Below are 22,592 nucleotides of genomic sequence, written 5' to 3'. Positions count from 1 at the left end.
ACTACACAATATAGCAACATCTAGTGGTCAAATACAACATAGTGTCTAGACTGCAGTGATTTTTTTCGCCTGTGTAGTTAATTATTTTGGTGTGTGTCCTCGTTCAAAGTGAGATTGTATTTATTTGAAAGAGAGGAGGATATGAAATATTTTAATGTTTCTATACCATATTTTACGGACTATGAGGCGTCTAAAAATTCTGAATTGGCCAGAAGCCTGAAAGTGAAATCTACTACTTGTGTGTCAATAATATTGTGAAAGACAGAAGAGATAACAGAAAGTATTTCAACAAAATACTATACAATCGCTTTTCCGCACGTATACATATTAGGTGAAGACGTGGATGCACTGTATTATCTTAGAATGCACTGTGCAAACCCATTTTCTGGCACCCTGAGGAAAAATGGTGTGAAAATGAGATAAGCTTTAATGCCTTTTTTATGTCATCTGTACCACTGATGGTCTAGAAGTAAGGTGTTGGCGTCTTCACTGCAGCAATCCTGGTTCAATTCAGTTGTTTCGTGATTTTAATTAGCCGCACTTATGGACTGATCATTGCACTATTATATGCTAGAAGTATATGGTTGAACACGAATAGTAACACAGTAGTAAATGTCATGTGTCTTATAGTTGAGTGTGCCTTATGTATGAAAATAATATGACAAAAGATTATTTTTGGGGCTTATGATCCTGTGCACTCAGTGTTGGGCACGCTACTTTAAAAAGTAAATATTTGTAGCTAATCACTACTTCTTCCTAAAAGTAACGGAGTTAGTAACTAAATTAATCCAAAATAAAAGTAACTTATTACCAAGGAAAGTAAGTACTCCTGTTACTCATCCCTAATTCACATTTTCTTTCTGTGCATTAGTAAATAATGTATTTCTAATCGCTATCTAACTATATGATGGTCGCTATTTTGAATGGTGACATGATCCGAAAAGACATGACGTAAACAACTTAGAGACAGCTCAAGACGGTAAACAACTCAAATGAGAGCGGAAAAAGCGCCGCTGAAAACAACGTTATGTCGGCCAAAGGGGACACGGTGCCGTTGCCGTTCTGCAGCCAAAGTAACGTTTTTGACCGTTTTGAATCGGACATGTTAGTTAGACGGCCCATTTCGTTCTTCCTAATGAAGAACTAGAGCAAGGGTAGTCAGACAGATAAGATGGTGACATGATTCAGTCGGAAAGGAGCGGAGAGTTTTTCGTCGCACACTCGAGTGACAAGCGTCCTCATCATGGGCTGTAAGAGCGCCTCGTCACCCTCCAGCGCACCTCCGGGGTGCAGCCCAGTTGGCCTATGCAGCTATTGCCAAGTGCAAGCGTATCATTCATGGGAAGGATGGTGGGAACAGAAGAAGGTCATTGAGAGAGAGGGGAGTGAATAAGAAAGAAAGGAGAAAGAAAAGAAGTGGAGCTAACAGGAGGTGTGGAGTAAGGGAAGGCTTGTTTGGAACAGGAAGAAGAGTTGCCAGCTTTCCCTCTGGCATATGTCCTTGCCTGCGGGGACACCCGTTGACCAGGGAGAAGGCAGCTGGCCCTCAAGCCCGGGCGAGGCGCGTAACGTGCCAACAGCAGCCCAGTCGTGCCAATAATGGACTCCCGGTGCCAGCAAGGAAGGACCATTGTGCTTTAACATCAGTGCTATCTCACACAGTCGTTCCTATACCAGGGGTCAAGAACCTTTTTGACCCAAAGAGCCATGAGAGCAAAATCATGACATCTGATCAATTGATAAAATTTATGAAATTATAATAATGGCAGAACATCTGCCCCATATTAGCAAATATCCCACTTAAAGTCTGTCTCCATCCAGGAGTTACTTAAAATTGGTGAGGCTTATTTTAACCGTCATTTTTTTTCCCAGTTGTCTACTGTCGTGCTCCTATGGCTACCCAAAAACCTCAAAAAGGCTTGTCAGCAATGGTTTTAGTCACTAGGAAATTAATGTGAGCTTTGTGACAAAAATGGATGTTCACGTTAACCAACATGGCTTTGGTTTGATATTGCAGAAGCTCACCAAAAATGTTTTAATCAATAAACTGTATTTTTTCGTGTGTGATGCATTTTCATGCATAACATATTTTTTTCTTGACAGGTATGTGATCTCCATGACTCTTACTTGCAACCCACACAAACATTCGTTACGGCGCTCATAATAAACTCACATTTTATGTCATTAATATCATCTTCCTTTCTATTACTTTCATTTTTTATATTTAATTCCTATTTGAATGTGTTATTAATGACCAGGATGGTGTGTTTTATAGCTATTTAGGGTTTAGTTGTATGCTTTTTTGGAAGATGGGAGTGTACCATTTTGTTTTTAAATTAATTCTTAATGAAAATAGTTGCTCGTTCAAACTAAGCTCCTAAGAAGATGTACCACTGCACTCACAATAAAAATGATATAATTAACAAAGAAAACCTTTCCTCTGTGTCTCCGCAGCCCCCGGATAAGGAAGGCGGTCTGCCGAAACAAGTGGGCAACAAGACAGAGTGCGGCCTGCTGGGATTGGTGCTGGACCTGAAGCGAGATTACCAGCCAGTACGAAACCAGATCCCAGAGGAGAAGCTCTACAAAGTGTACACCTTTAATTCGGTGCGGAAGTCAATGAGCACCGTCGTCAAACTGCCCGACGGGAGCTTCCGTATGTACAGCAAGGGAGCATCTGAGATTGTCCTCAAAAAGTAAGATTATCCATTTATCTGCGATCACAATTTATTTTGGGCACTTGTGAGGTGCTTCATATTCTCAGTTTTAATAATTTATGATATTTCACTTAGATCATTAAAGACTTTAGAACTGTAGAAGAAAACTGAATTTCAACTTTATTGTCAACGCCTACTCAATCATTGTCATCTCAGCTCCTGAACATTTCCAAAATATTTGATATCTTTTACTTTCAAAAAAAACATTTTTATTTATTTGTTGATTTGATTTGTTTGTTGAGGTTTTTCTAAATCCCCCCAAAATTTACAAAAAAACAATAATAATAAGTAAAGTGTGAATGATACAATCATTTCACATCAAAGTCCATCCAATCCACAATAAAGTCTGTGTAATTGTAAGTCTGTGTACTCAGACAACCCTCTGTTTATTAAAAAAATAAATATATATGAGGCTACACCTATATACACTGCGTGTACATACAGTACAGAAACAAAAAATCCTAACCCTGCTAACAAGTGCCACCTCGTAGTTGTTTGGGCCAGTGGTCAAATCGAAATAAAAGAATTGATGTCCCTGAGAAAATAAGTGTGCCATAGCAGAGAAGTAAAGGGTTCGATGTAGCCTAATAAGTAGGGTCCTCCTTCACAAATCTAATCAAGTAAAAGTCAAAAGTATAGTGAATTTAAAAATACTCCTACAAGTAAAACACGTCCCAAAACTAAAGTAAAAGTAACCGAGTAAATGTAACTAAAAGTAACGGAGTAAATGTAACTTGCTATTATCCACTTCTGCACTCCTAAATGTTATTACAAAAAAATGTAAACACTTTAAAATGATCTTTATCTATTCTAAAATATAATTTTCAATGTTTAAAATTTGATTTTTGATTTTTGAAATTTGGTTAGTTCATGTTGCGGCACAGATCTGAGGTCATGAGATCGAACCTCTTGTGTGGAGTTTGCATGTTCTTCCCGTGCTTGTGTGGGTTTCCTCCGGGCACTCCGGTTTCCTCGCACATTCCAAAAACATTCATGTTAGGTTAATTGGCCATTCCAAATTGTCCTTAGGTGAGAATGAGCGAGTGAGATGTCTGTCTCTGTGTGACCTGCCAGTTGAGGATGTCCCCTGCCCACTGCCCGAAGATAGCTGGAATGGGCTCCAGCACCCCCGCGACCCTACTGAGGATAAGCGGTGCAGATAATGGATGGATGGATAGTCACATAGGATTTCCTATGTCTTGTGAGAACCGGTTTCAAAATGAGACTTAATATTTGACTAAATACTGCAAATGCCTAAGCTACAGGTTTATTTACCGTCATCTCCGAGACAATGTTGTGTCTTTTTAAATTTGAAAATTGAGTCGTAATTTTTCGTCCACCTATCCCTTTTAAGGTTGTCATTCTTCACTTTTGTTGTGTAAAAATCCATGACAAAAAAATGTCATTGCCTGATTCCTTTCGATAAAAGTACACCTTTAATAATAGCCATAATCTCTCGCACAAATCTGTACTTTTCAAACAATTGCAAACATTTCCAAGAATTGCTAGTAAGCCTACGTCACACTCATGAGTTTATTCTGATGCATTTTATTGTCTAGGACAGGAGTCGGCAACCCAAAATCTTGAGGGGCCATATTGGACCACCCCAAAAAAAATGTTTGATGACCCAAAAAAATAAAAGCCTTATATAAAAAAGCCTTATAAATAAGGAAATACATACCGTATCCATCCATATGTGTTGGAAAATGTTAAGAATATTGGTGTCCTTTTTGTCCTCCAACAGTAACAATTTAATTTTCCATTATCAAATATTTTGAAAAGTGCCAGTAGGCCACTCAGGAGCGCCAAAGAGCCACATGCATCTCCAGAGCTGCTGGTTATATACACATTTAATATTAAAAATCAGATTTTATGCAAACATAGCAAAAAAGAAAAAAACTATTCCACCCGTACCTTATGCTTAAATGCCACTATTCACAAGCTTTCAATTTTTTTATGATCAGCACCAATGTTCACTATTTTAAATTAAACTCTCAAATTCTTAAAATCGATCTTCCGATATAGCAAATTTTCTAATTGTCAATTTTGAAGATGAATAATTAATCAAATTAAATTGCTTTATTGACCCCTGAGAATTTATTGTCTCACCCTCATTTAAACAATTTAATGTAAGTTCATACGTATGTCCCACAGATGCAGCCACATTTTGAACGAGGTAGGCGAGCCTCGGGTTTTCCGTCCTCGGGACAAGGACGAGATGGTGAAGAAGGTGATCGAGCCCATGGCCTGCGACGGCCTGAGAACCATATGTGTGGCCTACCGCGATTTCCCCGGCGACCCCGAGCCCGAGTGGGATGAAGAAAACAGCATCCTTAGCAACCTCACGGCCATTTGCGTCGTTGGGATCGAAGACCCCGTCAGGCCAGAGGTAGGACCAGGTTGAAATGTATTGGTGGCGAAATACCTTTGTCTTCCAAGTGATGAAGACGCTGCATTTATTCAAACACTGCTGTTTTGAATGAACATTTACAACTAAAAAAACATGATGAATGGGTGATGCCATTGCAAATAATTTATTCGGTACCTATAAGACCTACGCTCCTGTAAATGACTGTAGCATTTTTATCTTGTGTTTAGAAGGAAATTGTTTTATGATTTTGGTCACCTTTACCAAAGGATGACATCAAATGTCACCTTTATAAAATAATGATCATAATTTTGGAAAAGGTGTTGTTGTACCATGATATAGACACAATAAAGATACATTTAACTACATTTAACAGCAAAGATGGTATGATTTCAAAATCATCAATTTTTGATCTTCAGTATATATTGACGTTATTATGCCATCTTTAGTCATATAATTTGATTTTTTTGTTGCGTCACTAAAGCAAAAACATCTGAAATCTCTCAGTGGCTTAATGAATAATAGAACAGTAGGGCGACGCAGTGCCAACATCAGGCATGTACATCAAAGTCAACTTCCTCAGTCTTTTTCAAAGGTCTTCGAGCTTGTGTGATGCAACAGATCTAACAATTAGATGACCACCCAGTGGAACTGCCAGAAACAAAATGTGGCGAATCTCAAAATAATTTAACCTAATGTACAACAACTCAGTGGCAGTCCTCTACATGATTTTACATGACCTGTCTTGAGAGTGTGTGGAGGGCAGATCATTTCGCAGTGTACTGTATAGGGAGACACAAGCAAGAGAGATGAGACGGAGGTCCATGCAGTGACCTTGCTTGGTGACTTTTGTGCCGGTACAGCAAAGCGATGTTGCAATATTTATTTAGCCTCACCTATTCATACAAAAAGGATGAATAATGCGTCTTCTTTTCAAACCTCAGCTCTTTTGTTCCCTCGGCTTGACTTCTTTTTCTATTAACTCAATTGGAAGTAGCTTGTTTTGATGGCCGACTAGCCTGTAGGGCTATTCAAGACAGGACGTAAGAGATTGGCAAGTTGAGGTATGAGCAAAGAACGGGATATAATTTGAAAAAATCAGATGAATGACCACAGGAGTTCAGGACAATGGTGGCATAGCAGAGTGTAATTGCTTCTGTTTGTTCTTATGTTGTGCTTCTTGCGTCAGGGCATCGTTTCTGATGGGCGGCGGACATGGATAAGAGATGTCACACAAACACGATTTTGGCCCAAAATACACACTATGAAATACTTTTACATTGTGGTTAATAATCTTCTAACAACACTGCATGGATTTGTGGGTTCGGCGAAAGAGGACGAGCAAAGATTGCATTTTCAAAGGGGACTTTGACCAAGCTGGAGACTAACCGAGGCCTTTAGCTTCGTCTTTTCCAGTCCATTCTTTGAACGGGGTATCATACATTTTGAATTTGTTCCTTAAAGAAATACTGTTAACATCTACTTCAATACGATTGGCTGGCAACCAGTTCAGGGTGTCCCCTGCCCACTGCCCGATGATTGCTGGGATGGGCTCCAGCACCCCCGCGACCCTACTGAGGATAAGCGGTGCAGCTAATGAGATGAGATGAGATGAGATCTACTTCAATAATCCAAGGGGGCTTAAGCCTGTTCTCTTGACGTCCAGTCTTTTGTTGGCTTCGTACCACCAAGATGCGATGGCCACTGGTCTACAATCGACTTGTGGATTGCATTTTAGGACAAATATTTATTTGAATATGAATTTCAATAGGGCAGCACGGTGGGGCAGTGGTTAGCGCATGTGCGGCACAGTTCATGTCTTGGGAACTTCCTGCGTGGGTTCAAATCCAGCTCCAGACTTCCTGTGCGGAGTTTGTATGTTCTCCCCGTGCTTGCGTGGGTTTCCTCCGGGCACTCCGGTTTCCTCCCACGTTCCAAAAACATGCATTTCAGGTGAATTGGCCGGTCCAAATTGTCCCTAGGTGCCAATGAGCGAGTGAGTTGTCTGTCCCTGTGTGCCCTGCGATTGGCTGGCAACCAGTTTAGGGTGTCCCCTGCCCACTGCCCGATGATTGCTGGGATGGGCTCCAGCACCCCCCGCGACCCTAGTGAGGATAAGCGGTGTAGCTAATGAGATGAGATGAGATGAATTTCAATAGTCTTTATTGGCATTGGATGCAACAATATTAGAAATGGCACTGCAAAGTCAACACGTAATAAAGACTTTAAAGAGAAATTAAGACAAAAAACTCAAGATAAATAGTAACACATTTGCAACGTAGTACTTAGAGACTGGCCTAAGTTGTAATATTAATGCAATGAAAAATAGTGCATCGTAACAATAGTCAGTGTCTGAAATAACGTCTGCCCGGATGCCCGGGGCGTGCATCTTTTTTCGTCGGTCGTACAACTTACAAAACTTCTCCGCCCGGGTGGCCGACAACTTTTTCAAGAAAAAAAGAAAACGATTTTTTTTTTTTTATCAAACGTTTGCTTTATCCCGATTTCAAAATCTTCGTTCGGTTTGGAAATTTGGGAATTTCTGTTCGTTAGGCAATTTGCATACTCAGCAGCCAATCAGACGCCTGCATCGAAACACTTAGTGCTTCCGGACTCTTTCGAGCGTTATAAGGTCGTGCGTCTGCATATCATTTTCCAAAGAAGACGCACAGAGAACATAAGAAAAATGGAGAAGTGGTTGGGAATCAAGCCAAAACCTCAGCCCCAGAAGGAAGATTCAAAAGAAGCTAAAAAAAATTAATGATGCTACAAAACGTAAACATACATTAAAAGCATCTTGGAAAGAGGAGTTCATGTGGCTTGTAGCAGACAACGCAACGCAAACATTGCAAGAATGAACATGAGTAAATACAGGTACATACTGATGGGACAGATGGAAGACAGCGATGTCATATACATGCAATGAATGTTGTAAGTAGATTTATTATGAACTTAATTTTAAAGTGTTGTTCTGATATATATTCTGATTATCCATCCTTAACACTAATTAGTCATCTTATTGTGTTTCAAGTTGTGAAAAATGGCTAATTTTTTGTTACGAGTTTCAGACACTGAATAGTCCAATGAAAAGTAGCACAATAAAATTTTGCCTTAACAAAAATTCTCAAATAAGTTGCAAGATATGTATTTTTCACAGTTTGGGGCGCCTTGTTAACTGTGGTGATGGCCCTGGGACTGAAACTGTCTCTAAAGGCCCGGTCACACAGCCTTTCACGGGCGTATCGCGGCTGAATCACGGCCAGAAATTTCTGCCCGTGAAGCAGATGCTGTTGGACGCTTTGAGATCGCGATACAGACGCGTTACAGCCACGCTTGACACGCGGTAAGAAATTCACACGCTGTTGGCCGCGCGAAAAAGTTTTGCGCAGCTCAAAAATTTAGACCACGGGTAACCGCGGGCGGCACAGTGATGCAGCCGCGGTTACCCGCGATAAGGACGCGGAACAGTCGCCAGCCAATTTTGCACATTTTCCACCGCGGGCAACCACGGGCCAAAAAAAAAAATCGCAAAATTTTACCCGCGATACAGACGCGAAAGGCTGTGTGACCGGGCCTTAAGACTGTTAGTCCTTTTATTACGTAACTGTAGTGCTAACCAGAGGGCAACAGGTCTAAGGTGTGGTGGCCTTTGTGAGAAGTGTCGTTTAAAGTCTTAATGACTCTACTGCGGTATTGAAGGCTGGCAATGTCCTCCAGACGTGGCAGACAGCAGCCAATGATTTTCTGGGCTGTGTTGATTACTTTCTGCATCTGTTTCTGTCTGCTGCCTTGCTCCAAGTAAACCACACCGTATGCCAGAATGCAAAAACAAGAAATGAGATGACTATTCTTATTTCACTGGTAACTAAAGTGCACTTCTACTAATCCTAGAACAATTTGTCATTTTTGTTCTGGGCTGATTTTGTTTATTTTTATATAGATAGATAGATACTTTCACACTTCCAGCAGTATCCTTTTGTTGTTTTTTAACAGATTAACAGGATGGCCTCGGGGTGGTGTATTGTAGTTTAGCAGCAGCGGAGTGGATGACGTCACACACTAGTCCAAAAGTTCGATGTCCCTGCAGCCGATGCAAATCTTTGTGCCCAGGTTTACACCATCTCGTGTTCACGTAGATAGCGAGTCCACCTCCTCTCCGCTTCCCGCAGGCTTTTGTGTCTCTGTCCCTAACAGCGCTGAAGCCGGGTAGCTCTGGATAGCTCCGGGTAGCTCCACGTTAGCGTCCGGGATGCTAGACGTGAGCCACGTTTCCGTAAAACACAGTAAACTGCACTCCCTCTACACTTTGATGATGTTTTCACCAGCACCAGTTCGTCGGTCTTATTCGGTAGAGAGTTCAAATTTACCATGATTACGGACAGTACCGAAGACTTATAATGCCGCTAGCCGCTTAGCCTTAGCTCCGGCTCTGCATCCCCGATAGGGCCCCCTCATCATGCCAGCACGAGGATTCTTCAGGGCAAGGAGTTGATTCCTCGAATAAACTCATTTTTGTCCGTTAAAACCCGTAACAATAGGATAGAAAGTAATCCAAAGTGTAGTTGTCAAACGGGACGAAAAACACCGGAGATAGAAGCAGACACTTAAAACAATAAATCACAAAAATAGTGAAATAACACAGAGTTGCTGGAAAGGCTGCCGCTCGCGGCGGCGCCTATGATTTTAAAGAGGCCATCAACCAATTTTTTGAGGCTAAAATTGTTTTTGCTAATAAGGAAAATGTTAATGTCAAAATTTTTCAACAATACAAAGTAGAACTCATTATTTTTAAATACAGTGGGACCTCGCTACTTCGCGGGCTCAGAGCTCCGCAGGTCTAAACAATGATAATAATAAAATAAAATAATTAAAAAAAAAAAAAAATAAAGAAGCATTTTTGAAGGGGCGTCGCTACTACGCGGATTTTCACTTTTTGCGGGTGGTTTTGGTCCCCATTAACCGGGTCTAAAAAAAATAATAAAAAAGAATCAACTTGAAAAAAATAAATAAATATATATATATATATATATATATATATATATATATATATATATATATATATATATATATATATATATATATATATATATATATACATATATATTTTTTATTAAGCATTTTTGAAGGGGCGTCGCTACTTCGCGGATTTTCACTTAACCGCGATAACCGAGGGATTACTGTACAGCCATATGCTACTATTTACAAATATCGTATTTTAATTTTAAAGTACTTAGTACATAACAGTTTATTATTTTACATTATGACATACAGTACTTCAATAATATTGCTGCATATTCACTTTTAAAGAATTCAAGGTCTGAATTGCAATTCCAAATGTTTATATCTGTATTATGTTGAGTACATTTTGTCGCTGTCATCTGATCAAATGTATCTTAGATTTAGTCATTTTTCACCCAAAAAACCCCATGTCTAATTACATCATTCTTATCTTATTACTCCTTGCCATTTGGTATTGCAGTTTCTGGTTTAGAGTCCCAGAAGATCAAAGCTTGAATGTCATGTGAGTGATGCAAAGAATTTCGAGTATGTGAAATACAATCAGTAGGAATAATTTAAATCTCAATTTCTTACTTTGGTTCACTTTTTGCGATCAATTTCTCTTTTGAAGGACATTCGATCAAAGTCGTGTTTTATTTACAAGAGGCATTGCTGTACAGGTATAATTACGCTGGTGAATTGCTGTGATTTCAGTAAGGGGGCTCCTGAGTGTTAAAAAAAAAGAAAGAAAGAATGCATGTGGAACATGCCCAAGTGACTTACAAGTCAAATGTATGCAGGAGTCCGCCTCTGTGTTTGTGGATGTGTGGGTTTGGTTTGGCGAGCACAGCTCGCCCACACTGACCTTTGCCTGAGAAGAGGACACGCTTACTTTTCGCGTGCATCAATCTCCATATATAATATCTCCCAACGGATCCACCATAGCTGTAACACATCACATGTTCACACATGGGCTGTGCAGGGCTTCCCGCGAGAACAGCCTGTACCGCATTTTTGCGCACCGCGGTAAAATGTTATTTATGACAGTGGTTCTGGTGCAGCACGTGAAGAGAATGTTCGCGTAGGGGATATCACAGGTATTAAGAGGTAATAACATGAAACGCATGGTTGGATTAATTCTCACTCAATTCCACAAGATCTATCACAATTACAGAAATATTACTAATTGCCCTAATATGCCACAAGATGAAGAAAAAAAAAGCTATACAATTACTTCTCAGATGAGTGTACACATACCTTCGGTGGTGAATGAAGGCACCAAAAGTTTTACCGCCTGACAGCACCCATCACTCACCAAGCCGGTTTTTGGGGTTGTAGTTTGCACCCCATATGAAACAGAAAGTATTGGTTTCCATGGTTACCGGTAGCCTACAAACCTCCTGGTCTGTCTTAGATACAACACCTACATCATCTATTTGTTGTTGCTGGTGGTGTAAACTAAAGCATCCTCCCTGTGTTTTAAATAAGTACGCCAATTCATAAGCCTGGCCATTTGATGCTAGGTCCTTAGCTTGGCCTCTTTGATTTTTGCATTTCGGAGATGGAATATGAGCTTGCTCTGTCCACTCCACGCATCGGCCCGGTATTGCAGTACCACCGGGAACGGTGCATTCGCAATGATCGCGGCAAGGCTTTAGGGCTAGGACCTTAGCTTGGCCTTTTGGCTGAGAGTAAGTGTCCCGGCTCCTAGGCTTTGTAGCGTATTATGAACTGACCGATAACGGATAATGGATAATGAATAACGAAGATAGATCAATAACCCATAAACCCCCCCCCCCCCTTCTATTTTCATTAAAAACAAATAAATACCCTACACTATGCAACTGCCTATATATAAAACTAATAAGCAGTTGAACCAGTTAGACCATTGGGTCTCACATTGAGGCTGAGTTGACCCCCATCATGCGTGTTTGGGGGGCTAATACGGTATAAGACTTTTTTCGCGTCATTCTGAAAAAAGGCCCTATGACTGTGTATTCAATCATTCTCGCATCCTATAGAAATTTCATTGAGAAAATGCAGTCTCCTGGTTCTTATTTCTCGTATAACGTGCATTTAAGATAAGAGAACCGGGCTGAGGTTCAGGCCGAACCTTTTATAACAATTTAATTCTCTGTGTCTAGGTGCCAGATGCCATTCAAAAGTGCCAGCGTGCTGGCATCACCGTGCGCATGGTGACCGGCGATAACATAAACACAGCTAGAGCCATCGCCATCAAGTGCGGCATCATTCACCCAGGAGAGGACTTCCTCTGCATTGATGGCAAGGAGTTCAACCGGCGGATCCGCAATGAGAAAGGAGAGGTACGCTCGCAAATTACACCCGAAATATCAAGACATCCATTGCTTACCATGTCCTTGCGTTCAGGTGGAGCAGGAGCGTATTGATAAGGTCTGGCCTAAGCTGCGTGTCCTTGCCAGATCCTCCCCGACTGACAAACACACACTTGTTAAAGGTAAATCTGTGTTTGTGTTGTGAAATTCACAGAGTAAGGGGTGATAAATAATCTGCAGCTGCAACAGTTCTACCCATCAAGCTGTTTTCTTGGCACTTTAAAAAGCGTTTTCACTTTGGTCTTTATTGATTTTCGAAACAGCGAAAATAGCACACACTCAAGATTCATTCCCACCATCCTTTTTTCATTGGCATTCAAATACCAAAAAGCAGCCAAGATCATTAATAATCATAGATTTTCATTGCTCTGCATTAATTATAAAACACCTTCAAAGCCAATTTAAGTATTTGGCATGCTACCGTATGCTGTATCCTCTAGTACAGTTTTAACAGTTGTGTGTGCTGCAGGAAATTGCCCAATTTTATCTTTGCAAAAAAGCATGCCATTGCTCCATATCGTTGCCTTATTCCTGGGGTCAGGAACCCATGGCTTGCGAGACATATATAGCCCTTTTCATGAGTACATATGGCTCGGTGGTAAAATGCTACCTGTGAAACTTTCCCCTGCAGTGTTCCAATTCAGATAAGCTGATTGTTGAGTTTGTTGCGTGCATAGACAAATTTACTCTGGTAATGCATAATGTTTGTTCTAGTATATAAAGGGTATAGTCTTACAGTTCGCAGTCAACGTGTTACACCAACAGACCCTGTTTTGGTTGTACATCGCTAAAGAATCCTTTATATGGTAGGTCATTTAATAATCTATGTTCATGGTGGCACTTTATGATAAAAAACCCACAGGAAAAACTGTAATTACCCATAAAAGCTAGCTAAGTACACATGGCAATTTGATTGGGTGAATACATTTTTGACACGCTAGACACTAGAAGTCCTAAATGTATCACTGGGGTTAATCTTAGCCTGGTAGGTAGCCTGTTCAAGAATAAGCTACCTTTGAAAAATAAATCACAACAGTAACCAAGCTAAAATTTCTCAATTTAACCTGCTTTTATGCAACTGACTTGAGGCTATATTCAGCCAAGATAACAAAAACATCCAATCTTAATCCCTTATCTTGGTTTTGTGCAAAACCCCCAAGGTGTTTTTGTTTGTGGCGCCTCCTGCAGATCACTAAAATTTAGTGTGTGTCAGCCAATATTTTGTAGTGTTTTTGTGTACTGGAACATATTTCCTTCACACTTTTCTCACTCTTTGAATTCACTGACCCATTTTATGCCTGGTAAAAATATTTTTTTTCCAAGTAGCAGCCCAATAATTTTTATAAAAAAACTTTTAAAAAAATTACTTTTGCAGTTATCACTCGTGCTTTTGCTTTAATATACAAATAATAGACAAAAACATAAATATTCGTAAGAATAAATACGCTACCTTATTATGAAATATGTACGGCAGGGATTTTCTTTAATCCCTGTAGTGTTTGCACAAACATGGTTTCTGCGTGTGTGACAGGCATTATTGACAGCACCATGGTGGAGCAGAGGCAGGTGGTTGCAGTGACAGGCGACGGGACCAATGACGGGCCAGCTCTGAAGAAGGCTGATGTGGGGTTTGCCATGGTAACCAAAACTATTTTTCTCCTAGAAATAGATCTGACTCTGCATCAGCAGATGTATCTTCTTCACCTCTGCGGTAGGCAGGCTAGATGATTTAAAGATGATGAGCTCTTCCTAGTGGAGGACAGTGTCATACAGACTATAGTGACACTGTGTCATCTTATAAGCTTGTGTACAATACAATGGACATTGAGAAGCCGTTAAGATGAGTTATGGCTATACCAGGAGGTCGACCTATTTTTTATAGAATCAATTAATTTTACATTCAATTATAATTTATTCTGTTATTTATAGATTACTTTGCCAAATTCAAGCTACATATTCCAAACTTAACTCTTGTTTTTTGGGAGAGAAGATAGTATAAACTAATGGCACGTATATATCATTTGAAATAAAATATGATTTCGAACAAGAATTGTCTTTATGATCATTGATCAAAACATGTGCACAATGAGAAAACAAGATAAGACATGGTGTTCCAGTATGAACAGGTAATAAAGACCTAAAAGAAAAAAAAATGAATTAAAAAATGTTAGGATAAATAGGCAAACATATGTACATGGTAGTGCCTCAAGACTGGGCTAAATTGTAAGTTTGCTTACTATGAGGATTATTTTTCTCGTTTTACTCAACAAATTGGCTAAAATATAGTAAAACAAGACGGTATGAAATATAAATGATGAAATATTTCATATCACATAACTTTCCTCACTTTTGAGTTTTTTTTACCCCGTTTTACTAATGAATTGATTAAAATATTGTAAACTAATATTAAATAAGATTGTAAAAAAATAAAAGTATGATTACTCTGTAACATTATTGAATTAAGATTATTTTTTTTTATGATTGAGATTTTCTTTACATTACTAACATTGTACAGCCCTGGTAGACGCTGTCCAAAAAGTAGTGTCGTCTCTAGAGTATTATAGGGAGGCTACAAGTTATCAATTATTGTTCCATTTTTTTGTGATTGAACCCATGACTTTGACAATTATTTTGCCATTAACCATCCCATAGTTGTAGGGCATTCCTATATATTTATGATTGACATTTTTTAATTTCCTAACAAAAAAAAAATTAAAGGAAAGCTACATTAAACTAAGAATTTTTATTGTATATGGTAGGTAAAACTTTATTTCATCGTTCCTTGCTAATAAGTTTTTTTTGTTTTTAATATTGGACAACTGCAAAGGAGACTCATTGGATTATAGGATGCCAGTTCCTTATTTTAAATAGTCCTGCACATTGTTCTTCTTTGTTTTGACTATAATATCATTGTCGCTATTGGTCAGTCATGTTCTTTGATTACCACACCCCTAGGGCTTATCTGCGCTCTGTAACCTTGAAGATTTAATAAAAAGAGGGAGCTCTGGAGAAGGAATTATCATATCTCAAGGCTTATTTTCCTGTCTTCCTTGCAAGTTCAGAATTCATTGATGTTGTCTCTCCTTATTTGGAGGGTCTACTAAAGTTTAAACTTAACACTCCCCAAGGGCATTGCTGGCACCGACGTGGCGAAGGAGGCATCCGACATCATCCTGACGGACGACAACTTCAGTAGCATCGTCAAGGCGGTGATGTGGGGCCGCAACGTTTACGACAGCATCTCCAAGTTCCTCCAGTTCCAGCTCACCGTCAACGTGGTCGCCGTCATTGTGGCGTTTACGGGCGCCTGCATTACTCAGGTATGGACGGATGAGGCGCGATGATGGAGATGAATACGAATTTTAGGAATGCTGCATTGCAGTATCGAACCTTTTCATTCATCCATCCATTATCTATGGTAATTGTCCTTGGTAGGGTCCCAAGGAGGCTGGAGCACAGCCCTTCTGGCATTAGGTCAAAAAGCACTTTTAGAGGACCATTACTTTTCTTTTCTTTTATTCTCACACATTCCAATTAAAGATAGAAGCTTATTCAAATTTCTTTTTTTATTTGTCCCCTGAAATAACAAAACTATGGCTATTGTCAGTTCATTTAGACTTGTGGAAATCACCCCAAGTTAGCAGTTAGAAATCGCGAGAAAAATCGGCAAAAAGAAGCGCAGCGCATGAGATCTATAACACACAACGTGGTTTAGCTAACAAATAGATCGACTCCTACCATTGGTCGATAGGTTCGCTGATAACCAATCAGCGGAGCTTTTGTTCAGAGCATTGGCTTTCTCAAACATGGCGCTCCTTCCGGTCTTTTCAAACGGTGAAATGAGTGTTTGAAAAAGTAAATATGAAAATACTAAGAAAAGAAGACGAGGCTTTTGTCTCCAAGATTGATAAAGGAATCAAGAATAAATTTAAGTGGTCATGGCTGGAGAAGACTGTCACAGTAAACGTTAAAATCGGCGCAAAGATCGAGGAAGTTACAGAAACTTTGAGCCAGTTCATCGCAAAGTGTGATGTTCCAGGGAAAGCAAAGTGTCTATACTGTGTCGATCTGATCAATTATGGTACGCGAGGTTGTGTGGCACTGATCGATCATGCTAAAATGAACAAGCACAAAGCAAAAATAGCTTGCCGGCGATCAAATTATGCACTTGGATCCGCATTTAAAATCGGCAGTGAAACTAACAGTAACACCACCGGTTCAACATTATTGGCGGTTCCAAATCCTTCCACTTCAAATACTAGCAGCAGTCAACCACTGGTTCCCCTGTGTGACAGAAAATCCCAATCTGAGGTATTTATACATCTATTTATTTATTAAATGATTTTATCTTTTGTGTTTATACAATATTTAGAACAGGATAAACAAAATTTAAAATTTGTTATAAACATGATTAAAATAAATTATTTTGTATCATCACGATCATGTTCAATATTACAAATGCTTTTAATGTCAATATATTTTTTTAATTTATATATATATATATATATATATTTATATATATATATATATATATATATATATATATATATATATATATAATACATGGTTTCTGTTTTGTTGGATTTAATTCATTCTAGTGCAATTTTCACATAGCAAATAAGATAAATGCTGTTGGCTTCTGGGGGGCTTCGCCCCCCTGAGCCCCCCACCGGGCTCCGCCCTGGACCTGGCCGGGGCCTGTGGCCCCTGGACCCTGGCTATTTCAGCTGAAAATGAAAATCTCCATTCTGATTCTAGATTTGTTTTTATGACCATAATGTTATTTTACGTTACATGTTACGGTTCGGGCAGCACTGCGGATAAATGGTTAGCTCGTCTGCGGCACAGTTCTGAGGTCATGGGTTCAAATTCAGCTACTGGCCTTTCTGTGCTTGCGGGGTTTTTTTCTGGACACTCCTGTTTCCTCCCAGATTCGAAAAGCATGCATGTCAGGTAAATTGGCCTGTCCAAATTGTCCCTAGGTGCCAATGAGCGAGTGAGTTGTCTGTCTCTGTCTGCAACCAGTTCAGGGTGTCCCCTGCCCATTGCCGTAAGATAGCAGGGTTGGGCTCCAGCACCCCCACAACCCTACTGAGGATAAGAGGTGCAGATAATGGATGGATATTTATGGATATATATATACATATGTCAGGACCAGAACGGAGACAGGACCCACTTGCATTACGTTTCTCTCAGTTTTATTGGAAGAAAGGAAAGGGTTGCACCTACGATCCGGTGATCGCTGGGCACGGGAAGCAGGTTGCTCTGAAAGCGGAAGTGCAACTTCCGTGGCGAGCGATGGCGGTGTCGCGTCAGTAGCTGGACAGGAGAGCAGAAAACGTGGTGGGGATCAGCAACGAGTTGAAAGCCAGGGGAGGAGAGTAGACGTGGTCAGGATTAAAAAACGTGTCGAAGCTGGGGAACCGACGGGAGCAAAAACAGGGTCGAAAAAAGCTCACCTAGAGTAAACTGAGGTTCGCAGATGGACTGACAATATGTGACAGAAAGACTTGGGTTTAAATAGTGACAGGGAGCCAATCAGAGTCCGAGGCAGTTGGTGCCAAAGGAGCGGGCACAGGTGCATCACATCGGTAATCTCTTTTTTTTTTTTTTTCATAAATTGTGCGGATCAGTCACTTTGAGTCTACAATGTGAGCTTTACATTTCTAGACTACAGCGCCAGGGAAACTATACTATGGAGAATTGTGCCAAATTGCTACGCAGACGTGTCTGTTTGTGTTGTTGTCGTAGGTATTTTCTGTGGTAATGAACCACTTTGCATTTGCCTGTTATTTTATTTGAGGATTAAAGGTTACAAACATATAGTTTATTTTTCCTTGTGCTTTGTAGCACTTGTTCTCATTTTCGCTACACTATACAGCGACATCTGGGGGTAAAATATTACACAGTGTCCCTTTTTAAAATCATTAGCTAAGCTTGCTTTGCCAGATCAAATGACATAGATAAGGTAAAGCATCACGAAAGTCTTTTTTTAAGATTATTGGACATTCAGCTTATGACAAAACAGTTCTTGTCAGTCCTTATGCTTCATTATCTTAAAAGTGCATCTTCCCCTGCTTAGGACTCCCCCCTGAAAGCGGTGCAGATGCTTTGGGTCAACTTGATCATGGACACGTTCGCCTCACTGGCTCTGGCCACCGAGCCCCCCACCGAGTCCCTGCTCAGTAGGAAGCCCTACGGACGCAACAAGCCTCTCATCTCCAGCACCATGACCAAGAACATTCTGGGTCACGGCGTTTATCAGCTCATCATCATCTTTCTCCTACTCTTTATCGGTACGGATTTCGAACCACTTTTTATTATGTGCTTAACCAGAAACAACTCCTTCATTAAAGAATGAAGTACATTCAGTGGTCAACTCCAATGTCTGTAACAAAAGAACGTAATGTGAAATCAAATAGTTTGAACGACTTACAGTCCTCATTTCTTAACAATTTAACAACTGACGTTCGTTCTTCGGATTCTATGTATTTAATTTCAAATAGGTTTTGTCAGGCACAGTCTGGCATAAAGCTCAACCTAGCTTTTAGAGCGAAATATACTCGTAAATAATGTACAGTATAATGCAGGGGTGGCGAACAGGTTTGACACAAAGAGCCCCAATTTTTAACTGTGAGAGTCAAAAAGCCACCCAAACACTGATTTGCCATGACAGACAGACACACACATCCATCCATCAATTATTTCAGTGTTCTCATTTGCCCGCGTCACTGCGTCCTAGACGTATCATTTTTGCTGGAGACGCATAGTGTCAAATCAATGTGCGTCCCAGGGACGCAAGTTTTTCGACACAAAATTGTCATTATTACCCGATTACTTTTTTTTTAACAAAGATTTACCGCACTCCAAAGTTTTTGCCAGGCAGATCCGCCATTGTTGTTTTGGTCTCGCGGTTCGAGTTTTCGTCTGCATGCCGATCTCGGCAAACGAGATCTCGTTGCTTCGAGATTACGTCATTGGTGTGGTGGTTGTCGTCGAGTTAAGATGAAAATCAACACAAAATTGGTAATTTCTTCAGTGTCAGAAATAAGGCGAAACATAATGCAGAAAGTGATAACAACGGCAACAATTCCGGCACGAAAAATGGTGGAGAAATTCTTCGGAAGATCGCGGAGGCTAGGAAAACACGTGTGTTGAAGTGAACGACTTGACTAAAGAAAATACACAAAAGAATACTCCTAAGCAAGAAAAGGACTTTTCTGCCAAAATGGACTAAATTGTTATCCTGGTTATGCTATGAGGAGGATGATAATGGATTGGACCTTGAGAAGGCATTACAACTGTGGCGGGACAGCAAACCACGAAGAATATATGAACTGAAAAATCTGAAGGTATAACTTGCTTTGTATTACAAATTAACTGTAATGATTAAAACTGCATGAATATATAGATTAATATTTCAGCAATATTATTTTGTATAATGTACAATATTGTGAACTGGAAAATCTGAAGTGATAACTGCTTTGTATTACCAATTAACTGTGATGATTAAAACTGTATGAAAATATAGATTAATATAATTATTTCGGCAATATTATTTTGTTTAATGTACAATATTGTTGTGAACGTAATTGAACTACTCTGCTGCGCTTCCGACAAAAGCGATCGTGTTCTATATCATACGTTAATTAAAACAATAAAGTGCATTAATTAAAACAATTAAGCGATCTTAGTCTATATTAACGCGTTTATTAATGTAATTATATAGAATACGATTGCTTTTGTCAGAAGCGCAGCAGAATGCGCGTTCACGTGAAGGGGGGGGGGATTTTGCAGGGAAATCGGAATTAGGCACTACACTGGCATTAGATGTAACCTATGCAGATGATTGGCAGTCAGTTATGTATCCGGAGCAGCATAAAAACAACAAATTTGCCAAATTAATTTCAAAATATTATTTATTATTTGTTATTAACTCTGATGGATTCAAGTGTGTTTTAAGAAAGGGGAAAAAACTAAACATGAAACGAAGCAAACAGCCACAGTATATAGAAAATATGATGAGGCAAATAGCCGCATTCTTATTGACCAAGAGCCGCATGCGGCTCTAGAGCCGCGTGTTCGCCACCCCTGGTATAATGCATGTAATCAAAACAGTATTGGCTTGAATGTTGATTCAATCTTACTGAAGCGAGTTGGATTCTGTTTCGTTCAGATGTCTGACATACTTTATTTGTAAATGTTTGTATGTCACCGATCTAACGCCATGATACGCAAACTCTGCTAGTTGCTAACGCAGCTTCTTTTTGCTGGAGGTAATGAGTAACTATAACTACGTAACTATAATGTTATTTTAACATGCACAACACTGCATATAAACAACTCTCAGCAGAGAGTATAAGCATGTAAGATGTCTCACTCTCTGTAGGTATCTGGTGACAATGGAATTAATCGTCAACAATTTCTGTTTTCGATTTTTGTCGACAGCCTCAACTAATCGTTGCAGCCCTAAATGTAATTAACAAATACTGCAATATGGTTTTACACTTGCCTCCACAGGTGAACAGATCTTTGACATAGACAGCGGGCGCAACGCTCCCCTCCATGCGCCTCCCTCGGAGCACTACACCATCATTTTCAACACCTTTGTCATGATGCAGCTCTTCAACGAGATCAACGCCCGCAAGATACACGGCGAGCGCAACGTCTTTGAGGGCATCTTTCGGAACCCCATTTTCTGCACCATCGTTTTTGGTACCTTTGCTGTACAGGTGAGTTACTTCATCACCTCAAACTGTGACATTCGGTAATTGAAAATATGTTATTTTGTATCCCTGTAGATAGTAATTGTACAGTTCGGAGGGAAACCATTCAGCTGCCAACCACTGGATCTGGAAAAGTGGATGTGGTGTGTTTTTCTTGGTTTGGGCGAGCTGGTGTGGGGGCAGGTAAGGGGCAAAACTGTTGTGATCTGTACATATCGTTTCGATATGTTGTTTTGGTTGTTGTTATCGTTGTCATTTATTCTAAACATGCATTACAAGTACTGCATGGCTTTATGATTATTGTCAAACAATTTCTCAAAACAAAAACATGCAAAATAGAAAAACAAATGAAGAATCTAGCACATAAACCAGAAAACAAAGGAAGAAAAAACTAAAAACATATTCAGAAAGGAGTGAGCGGAAGCATAGCTTATTAGCTCTTACCCCTTTACATAACCAAAACAAATATATACGTAAATAAATATACATATACACCTACATGTACATACATATACACATGTGCATATGTATATAGATACCGACATACATACATACATACATATATTCATACATACATATACACAGGCTACATACATGCATATGTCATACTCAATAAAAGCGCTTATGTCTTGTCTTTAGCCCGCCAGTTTTCAAATCGGTTTTGCCTGCTAATAAAAAAGCAAAACTGGTATCATAAGAGAATTGGGGGGAGGCTGGCTAATCAACTTTTTTTTGGGGGGGGGTTTAACTTAATAACTAGAGTGTTATTATTTAATTTACCCAAAACAATCTTGCATAAAGGTATATTACTGTATTCCTAAAATATAGAATAGAATACACCTAGTTAACACAGCCCAAAAAAACATTGGCTGCCCCCAGTCTGGAGGACATTGCCAGCTTGTGGTACCACAGCAGAGCCTTCAACATTATAAGGGACCCTTGTCACCCCAGCCACCACCTCTTTGACCTGTTGTAGGCTACAGGTCTCTTAAAACAAGGGCTAACAGGCTCAGAGGCAGTTTCTTCCCCAGGGTCAGACTGGCTGAACAATAGAGAAGTGAAATGATGAATTTTGGTTACTTTTAACAACTGTAGTTTTTATTCCTTTTGCTTTTCAGCACTTGTTTCTGGGTTTTGTACACCATACAGCAGCAATTAGTGGTCAAATAAGACAATCCTACAGTATGGTCTGACATATGTGTATATATATATATATATATATATATATATATATCCAAAGTTAATGAAACAGAAAATGTCCATTAAACAAATGTGATATTGATGAAAAAATGCTGGGATTTTAATGTAGTTTCTTAAAGATTTGAGTCATTTTTTATGGTATTAGTATGTAATATGTATGTCGTTTTTGTATTGATAGCTACTCAAGGTTTAGGTATTAGTATCAATCTGGAAAAAAAAAATTACCAAT

The 22,592-nt window shown here is 39.6% G+C and overlaps 1 protein-coding gene and 1 pseudogene across 8 annotated transcripts in view; both read left to right on the top strand.

Moving 5' to 3' along the window:
* The window catches only part of atp2b2 (ATPase plasma membrane Ca2+ transporting 2), a 192,984-nt gene that overhangs the window by 155,578 nt on the left and 14,814 nt on the right, over positions 1-22,592 (top strand). For all 8 annotated transcript variants that reach the window (XM_088338106.1, XM_088338107.1, XM_088338112.1 and 5 more), the window contains 9 exons: positions 2,455-2,696; positions 4,872-5,106; positions 12,228-12,407; positions 12,472-12,559; positions 13,969-14,075; positions 15,566-15,757; positions 18,520-18,733; positions 20,958-21,169; positions 21,239-21,346. In XM_088338106.1, coding sequence (XP_088194232.1) covers positions 2,455-2,696; positions 4,872-5,106; positions 12,228-12,407; positions 12,472-12,559; positions 13,969-14,075; positions 15,566-15,757; positions 18,520-18,733; positions 20,958-21,169; positions 21,239-21,346 — 1,578 coding nt within the window. The remainder of the gene's footprint in view (positions 1-2,454; positions 2,697-4,871; positions 5,107-12,227; positions 12,408-12,471; positions 12,560-13,968; positions 14,076-15,565; positions 15,758-18,519; positions 18,734-20,957; positions 21,170-21,238; positions 21,347-22,592) is intronic.
* Positions 11,579-11,720, top strand: LOC148363977 (U2 spliceosomal RNA; annotated as a pseudogene).

Source organism: Urocampus carinirostris, chromosome 6 (genome assembly GCF_059441175.1).
Source record: "Urocampus carinirostris isolate Australia breed hairy pipefish chromosome 6, RoL_Ucar_1.0, whole genome shotgun sequence".
Taxonomy (NCBI): Eukaryota; Metazoa; Chordata; class Actinopteri; order Syngnathiformes; family Syngnathidae; genus Urocampus; species Urocampus carinirostris.
Note: the sequence above shows the minus strand (reverse complement) of the source record. Positions and strands in the feature narration are given on the sequence as shown.